General features: G+C 42.7%; 1 protein-coding gene across 2 annotated transcripts in view; it reads right to left on the bottom strand.

Annotated features, from left to right (window-relative positions):
* pcgf5b (polycomb group ring finger 5b) overlaps positions 1 to 19,328 on the bottom strand; it is a 170,911-nt gene that overhangs the window by 38,428 nt on the left and 113,155 nt on the right. For both annotated transcript variants that reach the window (XM_080205518.1, XM_080205517.1), the window contains exons 4-7: positions 16,637 to 16,692; positions 12,019 to 12,078; positions 9,595 to 9,740; positions 8,295 to 8,393 (exon numbers count right to left, since the gene is read on the bottom strand). In XM_080205518.1, the coding sequence (XP_080061644.1) occupies positions 8,295 to 8,393; positions 9,595 to 9,740; positions 12,019 to 12,078; positions 16,637 to 16,692 (361 nt within the window). The remainder of the gene's footprint in view (positions 1 to 8,294; positions 8,394 to 9,594; positions 9,741 to 12,018; positions 12,079 to 16,636; positions 16,693 to 19,328) is intronic.

Raw genomic sequence — 19,328 nt, 5'->3', positions numbered from 1 at the left:
AACTCGGGCACAAAATTGCTCCCATTAGATTTTAAGAAAATCAATAAGAGTCAATATGCAATTTCATTAATGTAGATGTAGATCTGTTGATAAAAACATCCTTAGATACAAAACATTACATTTTTAATTTGATTGTATGCATGCCTTTAGGCTGTTGCACATTGAATATTTTGCTCAGTTTATGTTTTACACTCCTCAGATGCTCAAATCGACCCCTTCGCTTTTCATCCTCTAAGTAATTTGGTATCTTTTTCCCAGGTGTGTCATGACTTTTCTGAACAGTGCTAGTTAATGCTGAGGAAACTTTTTTCTTTGATGGCTGCACCCAAAAGTTCTCGAAAGGATGTTTTGAAACAATGCACTTTGTTGGCAAATATTTCCTACTTCAAGGTTAACAAGTCGGAGGTCTCCCACTAAATAATGTGTAACTTAGAAAATATTTCCAATTAGAGCAATTTTCCCTGGAGCAGAGATTCAACAATTTGGGAGAAAAGAATTTTCAGCAGCCTTAGAGAAAGGAACATCAGAGAACAGTCCCAAAGTGCTGTGCTGAAGGAAAAAAGAGTGCTTCATAAATGCCAAAAGGAATACAGTAGTGCATGTTTCTGAAAGCAATATTTCACTTCACATTTGCCGTTGAATAAATGTAATATTATTTTTAAATGTAATTTTTATGAATGTCCATAGGCACTTCATGTGCTCAGATTGCAGGATCTTCCCCCAGGTCCGATTCCAAACATTTGGGAGAGGCTGTGATCGTTTGGGGAGAACATATTTAAAGTCAAATAAGATACGTGGCAGGTAAATTGTACCATGTTATTGTATGGCTTGTAATCTTAACTTTTTTAGCAAAAACATTATTTTTAGATAGGAAATTTCAATAACTGAGAAGCAAAGTGGACACTAGTTCTTTCAGAAAGCATTTTGAATGGTTCGCAAACAAACTGTCAGCAAAATGTTTAAGTGTTTCAATCAGGTTATAAATTCTCAAATACGAACTTTTCGTGTTGAAACGTGATCCAGATCATGCAAAGTTTGTGGATAGGAAGCACATGTCGAACACAACATTTTAAATAATATTTAGGTAGTGCAATGACTGGAAGAGAACCAAGATAGTGACAGCCAAAACCATTATGTAAATGCTTCTGTTCTAATGATGTAGGGCAGATGAAGATGTGCATCTCATTCCTGGTGAATTAGAAAAGTTCATCCACAAAACTGATACCAATATCTTAGGCGCATTAGTGTAACTCTGAAATAAACAGGCACAGTGGTTTAACCCGGGAGTTTACAACTTTGTGTCTAGAATTATAGAAATCTACAGCATAAAAGGAGGACATTCAGTCCGTTATGTTTGTGCTGGCTCTTTGCAAGGGCAATTGAAAACACATTCCTGCTCTCTCTTTATTGTCTTGTGTCTTCCTCTGCTTTATTGATCTTTCCTAACAAAGGCATATTTTTTCCACTGGGTTTACATCACTACCCGAGTTGAGTCTAGGTGAGACTTCCAGCCAGGCAGCCTGACCCCTTTATGATTCCAACTAATGTCCCTGGATTGGGCTCAGTTAGACATACAATGCAAATTCTCAATGGTCCTGCTGCTTTGCAGAGGAGTCTGCCACTGCTGAGCCAATTACTTACTGCTACAGCCAAAGAAGATCAAAAAAAAATTATCAAAGGTTTTTGCATAACTCTTGGCATTAGGATGGCGGAACAGAGGGAGAAGTGGTAATAACAAGTTCATCATGCTCTCTTTTTCAGTTAATGTTTCCCCTTTCACTCAACTGCATCAGTCAATATAGCCATCCTCTTCAGCTACTGTGACAAAAAGCAGGTGAGCTGGCGGTTTTCCTCAGCTTTAGCTTCTGTTATTTATCTCCAGCACTGCCACTTCAGGAATGGACTCGTGTTCATTATATAGGAATAAAGGAACAGGTCAATTAGTCCTCCAAGCCTAAGCTATTCTGCCATTCAATGAATCATTGGCTGATCTACGACCTAATTCCATACACCTAATTTTGCCCCATATCCTTTAATACTGTTATGGTTCAGGTCAGAAACTCCAAAGTGTTTTATGGACTCTGCCTGGATCATAAGTTTTGCACTTGAATTTGGCTAGGATAAGAATGATATGTTTCACCTCAGGTATGATTCTAATGACCCACGAAGGAGCTTTTCTCAAACAAAGCTTATTTAAGAATATGTTTAACATGTATAGAAAGAAAATTAGTAATTACTTTTATAAATTGCAGACAAAGACAAAACAACCACAATAATGTATAAACCTTAACAAATAAAATTAAGACGTTCCAATCAAACAAAAATTTCCTCTAGACAAAACCCTTCCACAAGTTTAACACAGCAAAGACTAATGCTCACATAATACTGGAACTGAGTCCTTTGGATTAATGCTGTGGTTCTCCTGAAACACTCAGAACAATTTGAAGTCAGAACAGCTTCCCAGAATACTAGGCAGACTGTGGCAACCACCAACAGCCATTTTTTTACTCCAAGAGCCACCAGAATTTCCCAAAAACTAAAACCTGCAGCTTAGAACCGAAACTGAAAGAGTTCCTGTCACCTGACCTGCAAACATCCTTCCTCCTGACAATGCAGGGTCATAAAACGAAATCCCAAAGTAAAAATAAGCTATCCCTGTTTAAGTCACTGAAGGAGCAACAGAAGATAGACAATCCGATGCCACAATGAGAGCTGAGAGCGACAGAGAACCAATCAATGTGTAGATTGAAATCCCCCATAATTATCGCCGTTCCATTCCTGCATGCTGCATTTATTTGCGCATTAACAGCCCGCCCCACCTCCAGATCATTATTTGGGGGCCTACAGACGACACCCACCAGCGTCTTCCTCCCTTTGCTGTTCCTAATCTCCACCCACAACGATTCCACTTTCTGCTCTTTGGTTCCTATATCATCCCTTGCTACCACCCTGATGCTATCTTTAATCAGCAGAGCTACGCGCCCCCCCACCCCACCTTTTTCCTCCCGCCTATCCTTTCTAAACACTTGATACCCCTGGACATTCAGCTCCCAGTCCCTGTCACCTTGCAGCCACGTCTCTGTAATGGCCGCCAGATCATATCCATTTGTGCTGATCTGCGCCACCAGCTCATCCACTTTATTCCGAATGCTTCGTGCATTTAGATAAAGTGCCTTCATCCCAGCCTTCACCTGGACCCCATTTGCCAGAACGCCACCAACCATACTCACGCCCCCTACTCCCTCTATTATTGGGACATCCTCGGCCTCTTCCCTTACCTGTACCCTCTCCTTAACTTTAGACCCCATAACGTCACCAACCCTCGCACCCTCCCCCCCCTAATTAGTTTAAAGCCCTACCTACAGTCCTATTTACACGATTCGTCAGGACTCTGGTCCCAGCACGGTTCAGACCAACCCCATCCCACCCGAACAGGTCCCACCTACCCCAATACTGATGCCAATGCCCCATAAATTCAAACCCATTCCTCCCACACCAATCCCTGAGCCACCCATTCACTTCCTTAATCTTATCAACATTACGCCCATCTGCACTCGGTTCAGGCAGTAGTCCAGAGATAACCACCTTGTCGGTTCTACTTTTTAATTCCATCCCCAGCTTTTCATACTCCCTCCCCAGATCCTCAGTTTGCATTTTGCCTACGTCGTTGGCACCCACGTGTACCACAACGACTGGATTCTCACCCTCCCACTCCAGGTTCCTCTGCAACCCAGATGTGACATCCTGGACCCGAGCACCAGGCAGACAACACACCCTTCTGTGCACTTTGTCATTGTGACAAAGGAAAGTGTCAATACCCTTAACCCCACTGTCCCCAATTACGACTACGTTCCTTATCACCTTCTCTTTGCCTATATCCTGCGTCTGCATCACTGTACTGTGTGCAGTTTGCTCACCAACCTCACCTCCCTCGTTCTCGTCCACACTGGAAGCAAGAACCTCAAACCTGTTATGCAGATTGAGAGGCTGAGGCATCCGGTCCCCACTCTCCTTCCTCCGCTCCCCACCCTCCTTCCTCCTCTCAGCAGTCCCCTCTTGTTCCTGACCCTTAGAGTTAGCCAGTCTGGGGGGGTGGATGTCTCGTGCACCCCATTGTCAATGGCACCCTCTCTCCCCCTGATGAGCCTCAGTGTCTGAAGCTCAGAGGCCAGCTCATCTATCTTGAGCTGGAGCTCCTCCAGCAACCTGCACTTACTGCAGACATGGTCACTGGGAAGGACCCTGGGGTCCACCAGCTCCCACATCATACAGAAAAAGCACATCACATGCCCCTCCATTATTCACGGTAGTAGTATTAAAAATTTCCACACGAACTTACCTGGCCCTTTTTCTCCCAAGTCCTTTGATCCTAAGCCCTAATAGCTCACTCTGCTTCCCTCTCACTCCACTGCCCGCTCCGACGCTGCCTGCTGTCTACACCAGGCCTCCTTTTAAACCTGGCGCTGTTTTAAAGCCTGCTCACCCACAAATCCCTGCTATCCACTCCCTTAGAATTCTTAAAGCGGTAAATACAGAAAGCCCGCAAAAATGCTTTTAAATGATTTAAACAGTTCTACAAGTTCTTACTACGAAAGTGCTTTAAACTTATTTAAACAGGTTTTTAACAGGTAATTTCTTATCTGACTCTCTGCTCCAGCAAACAATGGAAGGCTTCACCATGTGAGTACTGTCGACCCATGTTGGACGCGGTGGGCTCGAGGAGGAGTTCTTGGAATGCTGCCGGGATAGTTTCCTTGAACAGTGTGTGTTGGAGCCGACGAGGGAGCAAGCTATCTTGGATCTGGTGTTAAGTAACACGGCAGGTAGAATTAGGGACCTTGCGGTGAAGGCTCCTCCTGGGGAGAGTGATCATTGTATGGTGGAGTTTCTGGTGCAGATGGAGGAGGAGAAAGTGGGTTCCCGGACACGCGTCCTTTGTTTGAACAGAGGGGAGTATGGAAGGATGAGAGAAGAATTGGCGAATGTTGACTGGGGGAGCGCGTTGGAAGGAAGGTCTGCTGAGGAGCAGTGGAGGATCTTTAAGGAGGTCTTTCTTGGTGCTCAGCAGAAATTTATTCCGATGGTTAAAAAGGACCGTAGGAGGAGAGGTAATAAGCCGTGGATAACGAAGGAGGTGAAGGAAAGTGTTAAATTAAAAGCGGAGGTGTTTAGAGTAGCTAAGAGTAGTGGGCGAAAAGAGAATTGGGAAAGGTTTAAAAGTCAACAAAGATTGACAAAGAAGTTGATAAAGAAGGGTAGGATAAACTATGAAGCTGGGCTAGCGCTTAATATAAAAAAGGATAGCAAGAGTTTTTATAAATATATAAAAAGGAAGAGGCTGGCTAGGGTGAACGTTGGACCCTTAGAGGATGAGAGGGGGGACTTAGTGGTAGGGGATGGGGAAATGGCTGAGGCCTTGAATAACTTTTTTGTTTCGGTCTTCACAGAGGAGGACGTGAATAATTTGCCGGGTGTTAGCGATGGAAAGATGGTAGGACAGGAGGGTCTCAATGACATTATTGTTACTAGAGAGGCGGTGCTCGACAGACTGGAGGGACTGATTGTGGACAAGTCCCCAGGACCGGATGGAATGCATCCGAGGGTTCTGAAAGAAATGGCGGAGGTGTTAGTGGATGCCTTGGTGGTTATTTTCCAAACGTCGCTGGATTCTGGGGAAGTGCCGGAAGATTGGAAAACGGCTAATGTTACGCCTTTGTTTAAGAAGGGTGGCAGGCAAAAGGCGGGGAATTATAGGCTGGTTAGTTTAACATCTGTTGTAGGTAAAATGTTAGAATCCGTCATCAAGGAGGAAATAGCGAGGCATCTTGAGGGGAATTGCTTGATAGAGCAGACGCAGCACGGTTTCGTTAAGGGGAAGTCGTGTCTGACAAATTTATTGGCGTTCTATGAGGATGTGTCCAGGGCGGTGGATAGAGGAGAGCTGGTGGATGTGGTCTTTCTTGATTTTCAGAAGGCGTTTGACAAGGTACCTCACAAGAGGTTATTGCAGAAGGTAAGGGGGCATGGAGTTGGGGGTAGGGTGTCAGCGTGGATAGAGGATTGGCTGTCAAATAGGAGGCAGAGAGTGGGGGTCAACTGGTGCTATTTGGATTGGCGGTTGGTGACTAGTGGAGTGCCCCAGGGGTCGGTGCTGGGGCCTCAGCTATTTACCATTTATATAGATGATCTGGAGGAGGGAGCCGAGTGTATGGTGTCAAAATTTGCTGATGACACCAAGATTGGTGGAACGGCAAATTGCGCGGAGGGTGTGGAGAGTCTGCAGAAGGATCTAGATAGGCTGGGCGAATGGGCCAGGAACTGGCAAATGGAATTTAATGTTGGCAAGTGCGAGGTGGTCCACTTTGGTAGGAATAATGGTAGGAAGGACTATTAACGTGGCAAAAAACTGCAGTAGGCGATGGTGCAGAGGGACCTCGGGGTCCTTGTGCATGAGTCGCAAAAACCCAGCCTGCAGGTGCAGCAGGTGGTCAGGAAGGCAAATGGGATGCTGGCCTTCATAGCGAGGGGGATTGAATATAAAAGTAGGGAGGTCTTGCTGCAGCTGTATAGGGCACTAGTGAGGCCACAGCTGGAGTACTGTGTGCAGTTCTGGTCGCCGCACTTACGCAAGGATATTTTGGCCTTGGAAGGAGTGCAGAGGAGGTTTACTAGGCTGATGCCGTAGTTGAGGGGGTTGAGCTATGAGGAGAGGCTGAATAAACTAGGCTTGTACTCGTTAGAGTTTAGAAGAATGAGGGGAGATCTCATTGAGACGTATAAGATGATGAATGGGATGGATAGGATAGAGGTGGAGAGACTCGTCCCGCTCAGAAAGGACAGTAGGACTAGAGGGCACAGCCTCAAGATAAAGCGGGGGCAGTTTAGAACGGAGTTGAGGAGGAACTTCTTCACTCAAAGGGTGGTGAATCTCTGGAATTCTCTGCCCGTTGAAGTGGTGGAGGCTGCCTCGCTAAATATTTTCAAGACGTGGGTTGATGGGTTTTTGATAAGCGAGGGGATTAAGGGTTATGGGGAGAGGGCGGGAAAGTGGAACTGAGCCACGACAGATCAGCCATGATCTTATTGAATGGCGGGGTAGGCTCGAAGGGCTAGATGGCCTACTCCTGCTCCTATTTCTTATGTTCTTAGAACATGATTTTAATAAAACCTCTTAAAGGTAAATAAATACCTTTTGATTAAAAAAAAACTCTCTCGGATTTAAAATTTGCAATTGAACCAGCATCAGTTGTTGTTTACAGAGGACCAACCAAACTTCTACTGTCCTTTAGGTGTACAAGTGTTTCCACAATATCTGGCTCTAATTGTTGAACTATTCAGGCTAGGTGGAGAGAGGGGAAAGCAGAAAATGCACAGAAGCAGATTTAGGGATAGGGATTTGCTGGTAGGAACACTGTCCTATTTTCTCTGCTACACCTGAGAAACTGAATGAAAGCGGCAAGTGAAATCCAGCCCAAACTGTTTATTAAGTTTGACTCTATGAGATGCTTTGTAATTGCAGTTTCAAGTTGCTGTTTTGCTGTTATTAATTTTTGCAGGAGGATGAAAGCTGGGAGGATTGTTTCAAAGCAACTTCATCATCCTTTTCCTGCTCAATTAAAGAAAATATAAACATATAAATAATTTGTCAAAAGAAGTAATCTTTGTAGCAACCTCACAGAGAGTTGCCATCATGATCCTTCTTCTTTCTTCAGCTTCTCCAGTGAAGGAATCTGATGAGGCAGGACCATCTTTACACATAACTATGCACTAAACCATACATATATTTGAATAATGCCACTGAATAACTGAGAGTAGTACTGTCAGAGACTGACAGACACACTGATTAAATCTGACAGTGGAGCCCCTTCCAGTCTTAGTTGAATCAGAAAACACCACTAAGCAACCCAATAATTCAAAGTTACTTCAATTTTATTAGGCCTAGAAGCTGCTGCTAAAAGAACAAATTCATATTCAGGCATACTTTTCTTTATTTGACACAACAGTCTAAGTATAGTGTCAGTGCCGTGATCTATTAGGTCCATTGGTCAGATCACACAAGACAAGGCTTCTGATCTTCAGTCTTACGTACAACTGGAAAATGAGTGGAAAACGAAACTGTCTTTTAAGGGGCTGAATGATATTTTCTATTCAGAGTCAGAGCATCAGGTATCTGTGTGTATCAACTGAATGGACATCTGAAACAAATAGACTGCACTGCTATTCACTTGGCTTTCCTCTACCATATGTACATACGGACTGAGCAAATACGTTAACATTATATATTGAAGTCTCACCTCACAAGTGCTAGGAAGTTTTAATTTCAAACTCAGAAATTTCTTTATAGTTCCCACTGTGACTCTCGTTGAGCAGCGGATAAATTTCTTCATTAAGCCCTGTTGAGATGCGACAAAAAATTCTTGTTAGCAGCAAATGTGCATTGCAGTGCCATTTCTGTATTAGTCACACACCGAACCTCAAATTCTATTAACCATAATGTTACAGGAAATATCACAAGCTGATTATGGCTATTCACGAAAATAAAATGTTTTAGCAGTGACTAATGGTAAAGTGGAATTATGTGCAATCGAAGGTCCCCATGGTGCCAAATGTAATAAAATTAAATTATCTGTAACATTGTCTTCATGTTATTTCTTATTATCCGATTTGGCATGCTGGATGGCAATAGCCTGGGAAAAGACACTAGCATACAAGCTCTCCAATGGTGGCATAGTGGTTAGTACTGCTGCCTCACAGCGCCAGGATCCGGGTTAGATTCCTGGCTTAAGTCACTGTCTGTATGGAGTCTGCACTTTCTCCCCGTGTGTGCATGGGTTTCTTTCCACAGTCCGAAAGACATACTGGTTAGGTGCACTGACCATGCTAAATTCTTCCTCAGTGTACTCGAACAGGCGCCAGAGTGTGGCGACTAGGGGATTTTCACAGTAACTTCATTGCAGTGCTAATGTAAGCCTAACTTCTGACACCAGTAAATGAATTTTAAACTTTTGAGGTTCTAGTCACCACAGTCAACGTGAAAGGGAAAATCTGCCCGTACCCACAGTATCCATTGATGCGTGGATCTTGTATCATAAGAAATTTTTGTAGTAGTGTCTAAAAATCATTATTGACATGCAAATAGGTGAAGTGAGAATACTGAACTTCTTGCATATCAAAAAGCATGCCCAATACCCAAGATCTTTGTTGATATGAGGTGTGGTGAAACGTGTACTCTGAAAATCTGCACAACTGGTTGTTCAAAGGGGTGACAAAATTATTAATTCCGACCAGCACTTCCCAATTGCAATAAGCATTTAAAACCTTATGATGTTTCAGATTTAAAAAATAGAAACTGTGGGAGATGAAAACACTGCTGTATTGTTAGGAATGAAGGAATATAACAGCCACAGCCAGAATCCTCTGTCAAGCCCCCATTTCTATGCAGCATTTGTCCTCATCACCACCTCTGTATAAAATCAATTGTAACCCTCAAAGGCATTAAATTAACACTCTCGGATACTGTATACATTGTTTTATCGTTCACTAGGTATCTCTTAAAATGTAAACTCTTAAATGAAGGCAAAGCTGTGTTGATACCTTTACAGTATTATCCCCTGATTGCCCATTGTTGCGGAGGCAGTCTAAACAAATGGCAATCTGTGGATCACTTCTGTGATAATCCTGATCTTCTTGGTCCTCTTCTTCTTCTATTTTAGCTTTCTTGGCTTTGGGGCCTTCATTATCTTTTCAGAAACACAGACAATTGTCTCAAAATATATACAGTACATAAATCACTGCAATGATTGTCATAAGTACATTTTCTGAGGCTTAATATTTTATTTTCAAAAACATTCTCCTTTATTTCTGTAATCACGTTAAAGTTTTTGGTAGATTAGTATAAAATTTCCTTTGATTACTTCTTAGCTTCGAGATAAAGTCAACAGAGCACAGGAATCTTGTAGCATCCAATTCACGTTCGCTTAAAAGTGGTACGCAACAGTTGGCTTTATGCAAATATATCCAAGGGTCACCAGGTATCCTTGGTTAACTCTGTGGCACAAGGATGGGAAGCAGGAGACAGGCAGCTTGCATGGAGGTTCAGGGATAGCAAAAGTGAGTTAGTGGTAAGGGAGAAGGGGAATTGTGATGTGGGGTCAGGGTCATGAAGGAGCGGAAGAGAAATCCAAGGTAGGACAGAAGATGGGGACAAGACATGAAGGAGTGAAGTGAAATGGGCCTGGCATCCAGGATGTTGTGGGTGATGGTCAGCCAAAGTAAGAAAATGAGGGGCCTAAAGACTGATTTTGGTATTGGCCTCATGTGGGTCCGCCTAAGGGCTTTGAATTCACCTCCAATGTTCCAGTCATCCCTGCTAAGGATGGGATCAGACAATGTTCTTTGCAACACATAGGAAGGAGAGCCAGCTGAGCAAGGTCAGCCAATCCCAAGGGTGGTGAGTACAACAGTGGACACTAAAATGAACGCACAATAAAGAGTGAAAGCAAAAACATAGCATAGTCTCTTCCACAATGAAGGAAATGTCCCTAACTCACCTGTAACCATCAATCTGTGCCAACCATGAGGCATTGTGGTACATTTAGCTCTTTGACTAAGTTAGTCTCAACAAATAACAATGATGCACAAATGAATAAATTGAACCAATATAATATCAAATATTTACTAGTGAAATTCACATAGATAAATCATATGTGCTATCTTTGTGTTCTCAACAATTCTTAAGTTAATGGAGCTAGGTAGAAATGTTGCGGTCATGATAAATTTCTCATCCCACCAGTACCTGCTACATTGTCAGCTGACCACCACCTGCCATGTGATCCATGTGTCTCCCAGTCACACTGCCAGCACTTAAAATTTTCATTGCATTTGTGTGGGAACCAGCAAAAATGCAAGTGGCACGCCTTTCCTGTGCTGCCATTGGGAACAGCGCGCCCCAATTAAAATTCCACCTATGATATGGAAAGTAGCAGCATTCATATGGGAGCAGTAAAGATAGTCTCTTGGGTTTGGAGTTTAGGCACATTGCTGAGGTTGAATAAAGAAAGCTTTACTTTGCATCCAACCATATTATATCTGGTCTGGTAACAGAGACAGGTCACTGTTGGTCACCGTGTGAACACTTTCCACTTCTCAACACTGAAGGCTAATCTCGATTAACACAATTCTCCTAATAAATAAAAAAAGTATAGCTTTAAAGTGCTGTTTTGCCACTATCCCTTTATCCTTCCTCTCCTTTCTAAGTCTCTTCCCTCGTCACCAAGTGTCTACTATGCTTTATCTGAATAGGCAAATGTATGATTTGGCCTTGTATCTTTGCCATTGACCACTAATAGATGCACAAAAACTGAATGAAGATGATTCAACTACAGTGCTCTTTCCAATTGGCAAAATGAACCAGGCTTGAATTAATGCTTTCATCGAATGCTACCAAAAGATCTGGCGTCTCACCAGGGATTCCTAAACATAAGCCAACTAACTGAATCAACGTCCCAAAAATATTACTGAAAGAAATCTGTTGCGATCTTTAGTTTTGGGATGCAGTTGGCCGATTTCTAAAATAATTCAGCAGTGGTTGTATGCATTCAACCCTTGATCACTAGTCTCTTTAATGGGGAAACTGTTGACTGTGTACTAGCGGGTTCCACACTGGGAAGGAAGGAAATTAGTAAGAGATCAACACAAGTTAACTGATGGTGCCTCCTCAGTAGAAGGAAGATGCTGGTGAGGAACGTTGTTCTCAACTAAGGTACATTGAATGGCATGTGGGCCTAAAAAGATGAATAATTTTAAGCTAAGGGAGGATAAGGATGGGTGACCAAACCTGAACATTTTAAGATCCCAAAATACGCCATCAGAATCGTACCAGCTTTGAGCTTTCCTCAGCATCAATGTTTCCCCAAGCAAACAAATCAAGGCGTTCTGAGGCAACTGTAGAAGAGCACTTTACTCCAACACCATGAAACCTTTAGGCCAAAGAAGAAGATTAGGTTCTATTTAGTTTACCTTCTCCATTCTCTTGTGGTTTATTTTTTTTCCAGAATTCTTCTTCCTGCAGCTTTTCCACTGGTCAAAAGAATATAAATAATTGACTAAGTTTTTTCAATGTACTTTTCAATATACAGACAAAAAAGTTACAAAAGCCCCAATGGTAATACTTCATTTTACCATCCACTCCATACGTTTGACAATTTATCTGCAAATGGCAGTCAGATTTCACCAGGAATGTTGTTTTGATAAACATCACTAAATGTTAAGCATAATAAAAAGAATTCACACCAAACATTTGCTTTCCACAAATCTTTTCTTTTGCTGAAAAATGGATCAGGTCAGAAAGTGGGTGCACGACAGCGTGCCTCCTGATCGCTGACCAGCCTTGCAAGCCCTATAGATGTCCTTCCGACTACCCTCCCACCCCGACTGCTGGCCTCCCAGACCCTTCGGCCAGCCCCAATCTCCCTGACCCCCACCCCTCCCGCAGCTGATAGTCCCAAGCCCCCCTCCCCAGCTGATAGTCTGAAGACACCCCCCCCCCCACGTGATCCCCTCCAGCAGCCCTGATTCCACCCCCTTCAACTCCGACGGCCAGCCCTGATTGTCCTCACTCCCTCCCTCACCCCACTGATTCTGATAGCAGAGTGGTAGTGGGCTCCCCCACGATGATGACCCCCGCAATAGGCTTCGTCTCATGGTCCTGCCTCCTTGGCACTGCCCAGTGGACAATGTCAAGGTGCCCGGTGGGCAGTGCCAGTTTGCTCCTTGGTTAGTGCCAGCGTGCCAGGCTAGCATTGCCCAAGGGGCACCCACCCCTTACCCACAACTTCCCAGGGGCCCTTAATGGCCTGTCTTCCCTCCAGCAGGATTGGACGTTTGCAGTCATAAACACCACTGGAGGGAACCACTCCTATTTGAATGATATTTCCATATGAAAATCAGCTCCACGCCAATTTCTGACGCAGAGCTGATGATGCCAATAACATACCTTGGGTGACCTGAGGAGGCCTGTGACGCCCAGCGTGAATCCTGCGAAACAGCCGCCACTGATGCCTCCCGGCCCATTGCACTACAGCAGTGCAGCGGGCTGGGTAAATCACCACCCTGTTGTGCATCAGTATTGTACATTGTATTTATTTGATTCATATTTTAAAAGATCACTTATAACTCCTAAACAAATTTTAACTGGGGACTGTAATATTTACAAAAAGCTGTACTATGGTGCAAAGGGACCTGGGGGTCCTTGTGCATGAGTCGCAAAAACCCAGCCTACAGGTGCAGCAGGTGGTCAGGAAGGCAAATGGGATGCTGGCCTTCATAGCGAGGGGGATTGAATATAAAAGTAGGGAGGTCTTGCTGCAACTGTAGAGGGCACTGGTGAGGCCGCAGCTGGAGTACTGTGTGCAGTTTTGGTCGCCGCACTTGCGCAAGGATATTTTGGCCTTGGAGGGAGTGCAGAGGAGGTTCACTAGGCTGATACCGGAGTTGAGGGGGTTGAGCTATGAAGAGAGGCTGAATAGACTGGGCTTGTACTCGTTGGAGTTTAGAAGGATGAGGGGGGATCTTATTGAGACATATAAAATGATGAAGGGGATGGATAGGGTAGAGGTGGAGAGGTTCTTCCCGCTCAGAAGGGACAGCAGGACTAGAGGGCACAGCCTCAAGATAAGGGGGGGTGCGGTTTAGAACAGAGTTGAGGAGGAACTTCTTCACTCAAAGGGTGGTGAATCTCTGGAATTCTCTGCCCGTTGAAGGGGTGGAGGCTACCTCACTAAATATATTTAAGACACGGGTAGATAGGTTTTTGGTAGGCAAGGGGATTAAGGGTTATGGGGAGAGGGCGGGAAAGTGGAACTGAGCCACTTCAGATCAGCCATGATCTTATTGAATGGCGGGGCAGGCTCGAGGGGCTAGATGGCCTACTCCTGCTCCTATTTCTTATGTTCTAATGGATCAACTAATTAAGCACTGTAGACACAAAGTGGCATGTTGTGTGTATGGAATCAACAGGTAATTGCACCTTAAATACAATGCAGACTCAATGGATTCCAGGAGCTGTATTATTAAAATAAATCCTTCTGCACCAATGACACCCCCCCCACAGCCCCCCAACAACCACACCACTGAACCCACCACCCCAAATTGCCACTCTTGTCTTTACTAAAATTCGCAAATGAGTATCATTGCCTGCATGTTCCCTTCGAAGCACGTGCCATCCTGACTTGGAACTATATCACTAATTCTTTACTATCGCTGGGTCAAAATCTTGTAGCCTTCTGCCTAAATATTTTTAAGACGCGGGTTGATGGGTTTTGATAGGAGAGGGGATTAAGGGTTATGGGGAGAGGGCGGGAAAGTGGAACTGAGCAGCGACAGATCAGCCATGATCTTATTGAATGGCGGGGCAGGCTCGAAGGGCTGGATGGCCTACTCCTGCTCCTATTTCTTATGTTCTTATGTTCTAACCGCAGTTTATATGTACCTGCACAAGGCTGACTACAGCAGTTCATGAAAGCAGCACCACCCATTTCTCAAGACAATGCGGGAAGGGCAATAGATGTTGGCAGCTACGAAACCAGCCTGCCATCTATTGACTCCGTCTACACTTCCCACTGCCTTGGAAAAGCAACCAGCATAATTAAGGACCCCACACATCTGGATATACTCTCTTTCACCTTCTTCTGTCGAGAAGAAGATACAAAGGTCTGAGAACACATGCCAACCAATAGCTTCTTCCCTGCATCCATCAGACTTTTTATTGGACTAACCTTACATTAAGTTGATCTTTCTCTATACCCTAGCTATAACTGTAACACTATATTCTGCACTCTCTCCTTTCCTTCTCCCCTATGTACTCTATGAGCAGTCTGCTTTGTCTGTTTAGTACACAAGAGACAATATTTTCACTGTGTACCAATATATGTGACAATAATAAATCAAATCAAAGCACATCCCATCAACAAACAGAAATAATCTGAGATCTTGCACATCCCTTCTCCAAAAGCTCTTATGTGACTTTGAGTAATACATTCAAGTTTTGTATTGTAATATTGTGTAATTATCTCCTGAGTATCATTTAATCAGGATTTAACATTCATGAGCACCCATTTTTTAATCAGCTAACTATTGGAATCTCAATTTAACCTGAGCAAGACTTAAATAGTAGAAACTATTGTGAGAGGTTAATGGACTGCTTTTCACTTCTTTCATTCACTAGTTCATAAACTACTTTTTTTATTAAGTTAACAAAAATAAGAAAATGCATCCTTTAGTAACCAAATTTGCTACTAAAACTGTTCCACAAAAAAAACCCCCAAATTCTTTTTTGTTAGTTACATCAATAATTTTTACACCCATGGAAGAAATCAAGAATGTGACCTTTGCTCCTATATTTTTAGTTTGGATTGGACATTGGCCTTGGTTTCTGACGTAGAAAGCAATATTATTATCCAAAAAAACCTGACTGTGCACGGCACAGCAACAAAAGCACAACCACATTCAAGTCAATGCCGCAAATTTTCCTTTAACATTTCACCAACAATAGAGTTAAATCACAATCTGCACAGAAACTACTTATAGAACATATGGCTAACAAATTATTACTGGCAATACAGATTTTTGGAGTGGGTGCTGTGGCTGATGGCACTGCCAGCCCTGGGAGACTTTCCTCAGAGTGGTATGGCATGGGTTGGCACTAGTTGTGACGGACAATTCAGACAGACAACTCCCAAGCTCAGGTGTGCCTTCAAGGGTGAAATGGGCAAAGGCAAGTAGTTCTCTGTGGAAAAGTTTAAAAAAAATCAACAAGAGAGAGTTCCAATCCTGTACCTTTCCCAATGTGTGATGCAATATTAGCTTAAAAAAAAGACTGTTCTCCTTGAAGAGAAAAAAGCTAAGAGGAGGTTTGATAGTGCTGTTCAAAATCAAGAGGAGGCTGGACAGAGTACATAGGGAGAAACTATTCCTGCTGGTAAAAAGATCAAGAACAGGAAAGTACAGATTTAAAGTGATTTGCAAATGAATTTGGAGTGAGAGAAAACCTTTTCACACAGAGTGTGGTTTAGGTCCAGAAAGCACTGTCTGGAACTGTGGCAGAGGCAGATTCAATCGAGGTATTCAAAAGGGCACTGGATGATTACTCGCACAGAAACAGTGTGCAGGGGTACGACACTAAGTTATGATGCTCGTTTGGAGCGCTGGTGCAGACACGATGGGCTGAATGGCCTTCTTCTGCATCATTACAATTCTGTGATTCTGTGACTGCATGCTCAGGTAAGAACAGGGGCACGTATGTCACATGCAAGTGAAAGCGAGTAATATTTATTAATTTCAAAAATCCTTGGGAAAAGATTTATTAACCAGATTGATTGAAGGGATATTCATTAGAGGAACCAAGCCAAAATCCAAACCAAACATTGCCAACATACTTAAAAATTGCCATCAGTTCACACTATACATACTGGTATTACCACGACTAACAACTGTGCAAAATTAAATTTCCAGAAGTACTTTGATTTGCTGGGTTATGTAACGCGTGGCCCTTTAACTAATTAGGTATTTAATAGTTTTTAACAGGACTGTATCTATTGAACACTAGACTCAACAATAAAGAATTAGTCCGTTCACTTACTTTCTTTAAGACCAGGCACCAGCTTAAATATAATTTCTTCTAATGTATTGTCCAACCTTGAAAACACAGAAAAAATCACAGTTAGCTCCACAGATAGTTGTAAACATTCAACCAGTCAATCCCAAAATTAATGTCGTCAGCAAGTTTACTGACAACACCACTGTAGTGGGTCGGATCTCAAACAATGATGAGATGGAGTACAGGAATGAGATAGAGAATCTGGTGAACTGGTGCAGTAACAATAATCAATGTCAACAAAACAATGGAGAGTGTCATCGACTTCAGGAAGCGTAAAGAAAAACATGTCCCTGTCTACACCAATGGGGACAAAGTAGAAAGCGTCGAGAATTTCAAGTTTTTAGGTGTCTAGATCACCAACAACCTGTCCTGGTCCCCCCATGCCAACACTGTAGTTAAGAAAGCCTACCAATGCCTTTACTTTCTCAGAAGACTAAGGAAATTTGGCATGTCCGCTCCGTCTCTCACCAACTTTTACAGATGCACCATAGAAAGCATTCTTTCTGGTTGTATCACAGCTTGGTATGGCTCCTGCTCTGCCCAGGACCACAAGGAACTACAAAAGGTCGTGAATGTAGCCCAATCCATCACGCAAACCAGTCTCCCATCCATCGACTCTATCTACACTTCCCGCTGCCTTGGCAAAGCAGCCAGCTTAATTAAAGATCCCATGCACTCCAGGCATTCTCTCTTCCATCTTCCGTCGGGAAAAAGATACAAAAGCCTGAGGTCACGTACCAAATGACTCAAGAGCAGCTTCTTCCCTACTGCTGTCAGTCTGTTGAATGGACTTGCCTTGTATTAAGTTGATCTTTCTCTACACCCTAGCTATGACTGCAACACTACATTCTGACTCTCTCATTTCCTCTTAAAGAACGGTATGTTTTTCTTTGTATAGCGTGCAAGAAACAATACTTTTTTACTGTATGTTAATAGATGCGACAATAATAAATTAAATAAAATCAAGGAACTAATCATACACAGTAATTCAGTTAAAGGAAATAAGACAAAAAATCTGACATTATTACCCCTCTCCTGGTGCACATCTATCTGACCAGTGCCAGGACATACAACTCTATTTAGACAAGGTAACATTGAGCTGCACAACAACTGCATTGCATACTCAACTATTGTTCTTTTTTTTTGTACAGTTTTGGACATAGCGAACTTCAAACAAAAGGGATATCAATTTCCAGGGTGAGGAGGAGAGTATGAAGACAGTTTGCTGTCTATTGACCTTCTTTATTGCTGGGACTTCATTTTGTATTAAATCTATGTTAATGTGCTTCAGAACAAAGGAATAGACAATGCCCACAAATCATAAATAGCTCACTTAACATGCTGATATACCTGGAAGTTGAGCTGTACGTATTGGGTTACACACAATCCATTATTATGTCATGAAAGGGTTTATTTTGTTTTGTCAGAAATGATAGTTAGGAGTATTTTAAAAAATTCTTTAATTGGCCATGGGTGTCTCTGGCTTCGCTAACATTTGTTGTCCATCCCAATTGTCCTTGAGAAGGAGTGGTGAGCTGTCATCTTGAACTGCTGCAGTCCATGTGGTGCTGATGCTGTTAGAAAGTTCCAGGATTTGCACAAAAGGATTGGCGATATAATTCCAAGTCAGGATGGTGTGTGGCTTGGAGAGTGGTAGTGCTTCCACGCATCTACAGCCCTTGTCATTCCAGGTAGTGGAGATTATAGGCTTGGAAGGTGCTGTCAAAAGAGATTGGACAAATTGCTCCAATATATGGTACACATGCTTTGGTGATGAAGCTGTTTTGCTGTTCTCAGGTGATTACATAATACTTGAGGAGTATGAAGTCTTTTGATCTGATGCAAAGAGATATTACATGAATTGGACAGGTTAAATTGATCAGCTGACCTTTCCTGTCTGACATTTTTGCACATGTAGATGTCTCTTCTGCTATGTATCTATGGGGCCATCACGTTCTTGGCATTCGCCAGTTTACTCTCTAATTTTGTAAGAATTTCTTCACTAGCACCTGTGAGAAATGATGTTTATGTCATTGCATTAGGGAAAATGTATTGAATAAGTATCATTGCATTAGGGAAAATGTAATGAATATTTATTGATTTTTATTTTCTCAAGAACCATGAATCTCATCATATTAAATATTGCTTCGTAACACTCTGTCAAGTCTTGATGCCAATCAAAGGTACTGATGAGGAATCATCAAATCCGTTTTGGACTTGTCTGATCACATGACTGATCAAAACTATTGTCAACATTCACAGTGAGGCCAAAGTAAAAGACCAAACCATACTATGTTGCATTGGTAGAGCAGTTTAATCAGTCAACTTCAGGATGACACAATCCCTCCCGTGTACACATTTCACCCTCCCTCCAACAGCAGAAAACGAATTAAGTAGGCTTTTCTAGTCAGTCATTAGATAAATAAATATAAAGTCTCTTATGATGCCACAAATGAAAGGGTCATATCACTCAGTCGTGATAAATCTCCAAAAGTCTCTTTCTTGTGGAAGTTTCTAGTCAGGCACTGAACAGTCCAAGTAAATAATAACATTAAATTGATACAAGAGCATTTTTGATTTGGAAAAAAATTTTAATTGAAGAAGGCGCTTAATTACTTACCTCTAGAAAAGCTGGGTAAAAACAGTAGCATTTAAAGATTTCACAGTAAATCTT

Source organism: Carcharhinus amblyrhynchos, chromosome 17 (assembly GCF_965287045.1).
Source record: "Carcharhinus amblyrhynchos chromosome 17, sCarAmb.v2.hapA, whole genome shotgun sequence".
Classification (NCBI taxonomy): domain Eukaryota; kingdom Metazoa; phylum Chordata; class Chondrichthyes; order Carcharhiniformes; family Carcharhinidae; genus Carcharhinus; species Carcharhinus amblyrhynchos.
This window is presented reverse-complemented; position numbering and strand designations above follow the sequence as displayed.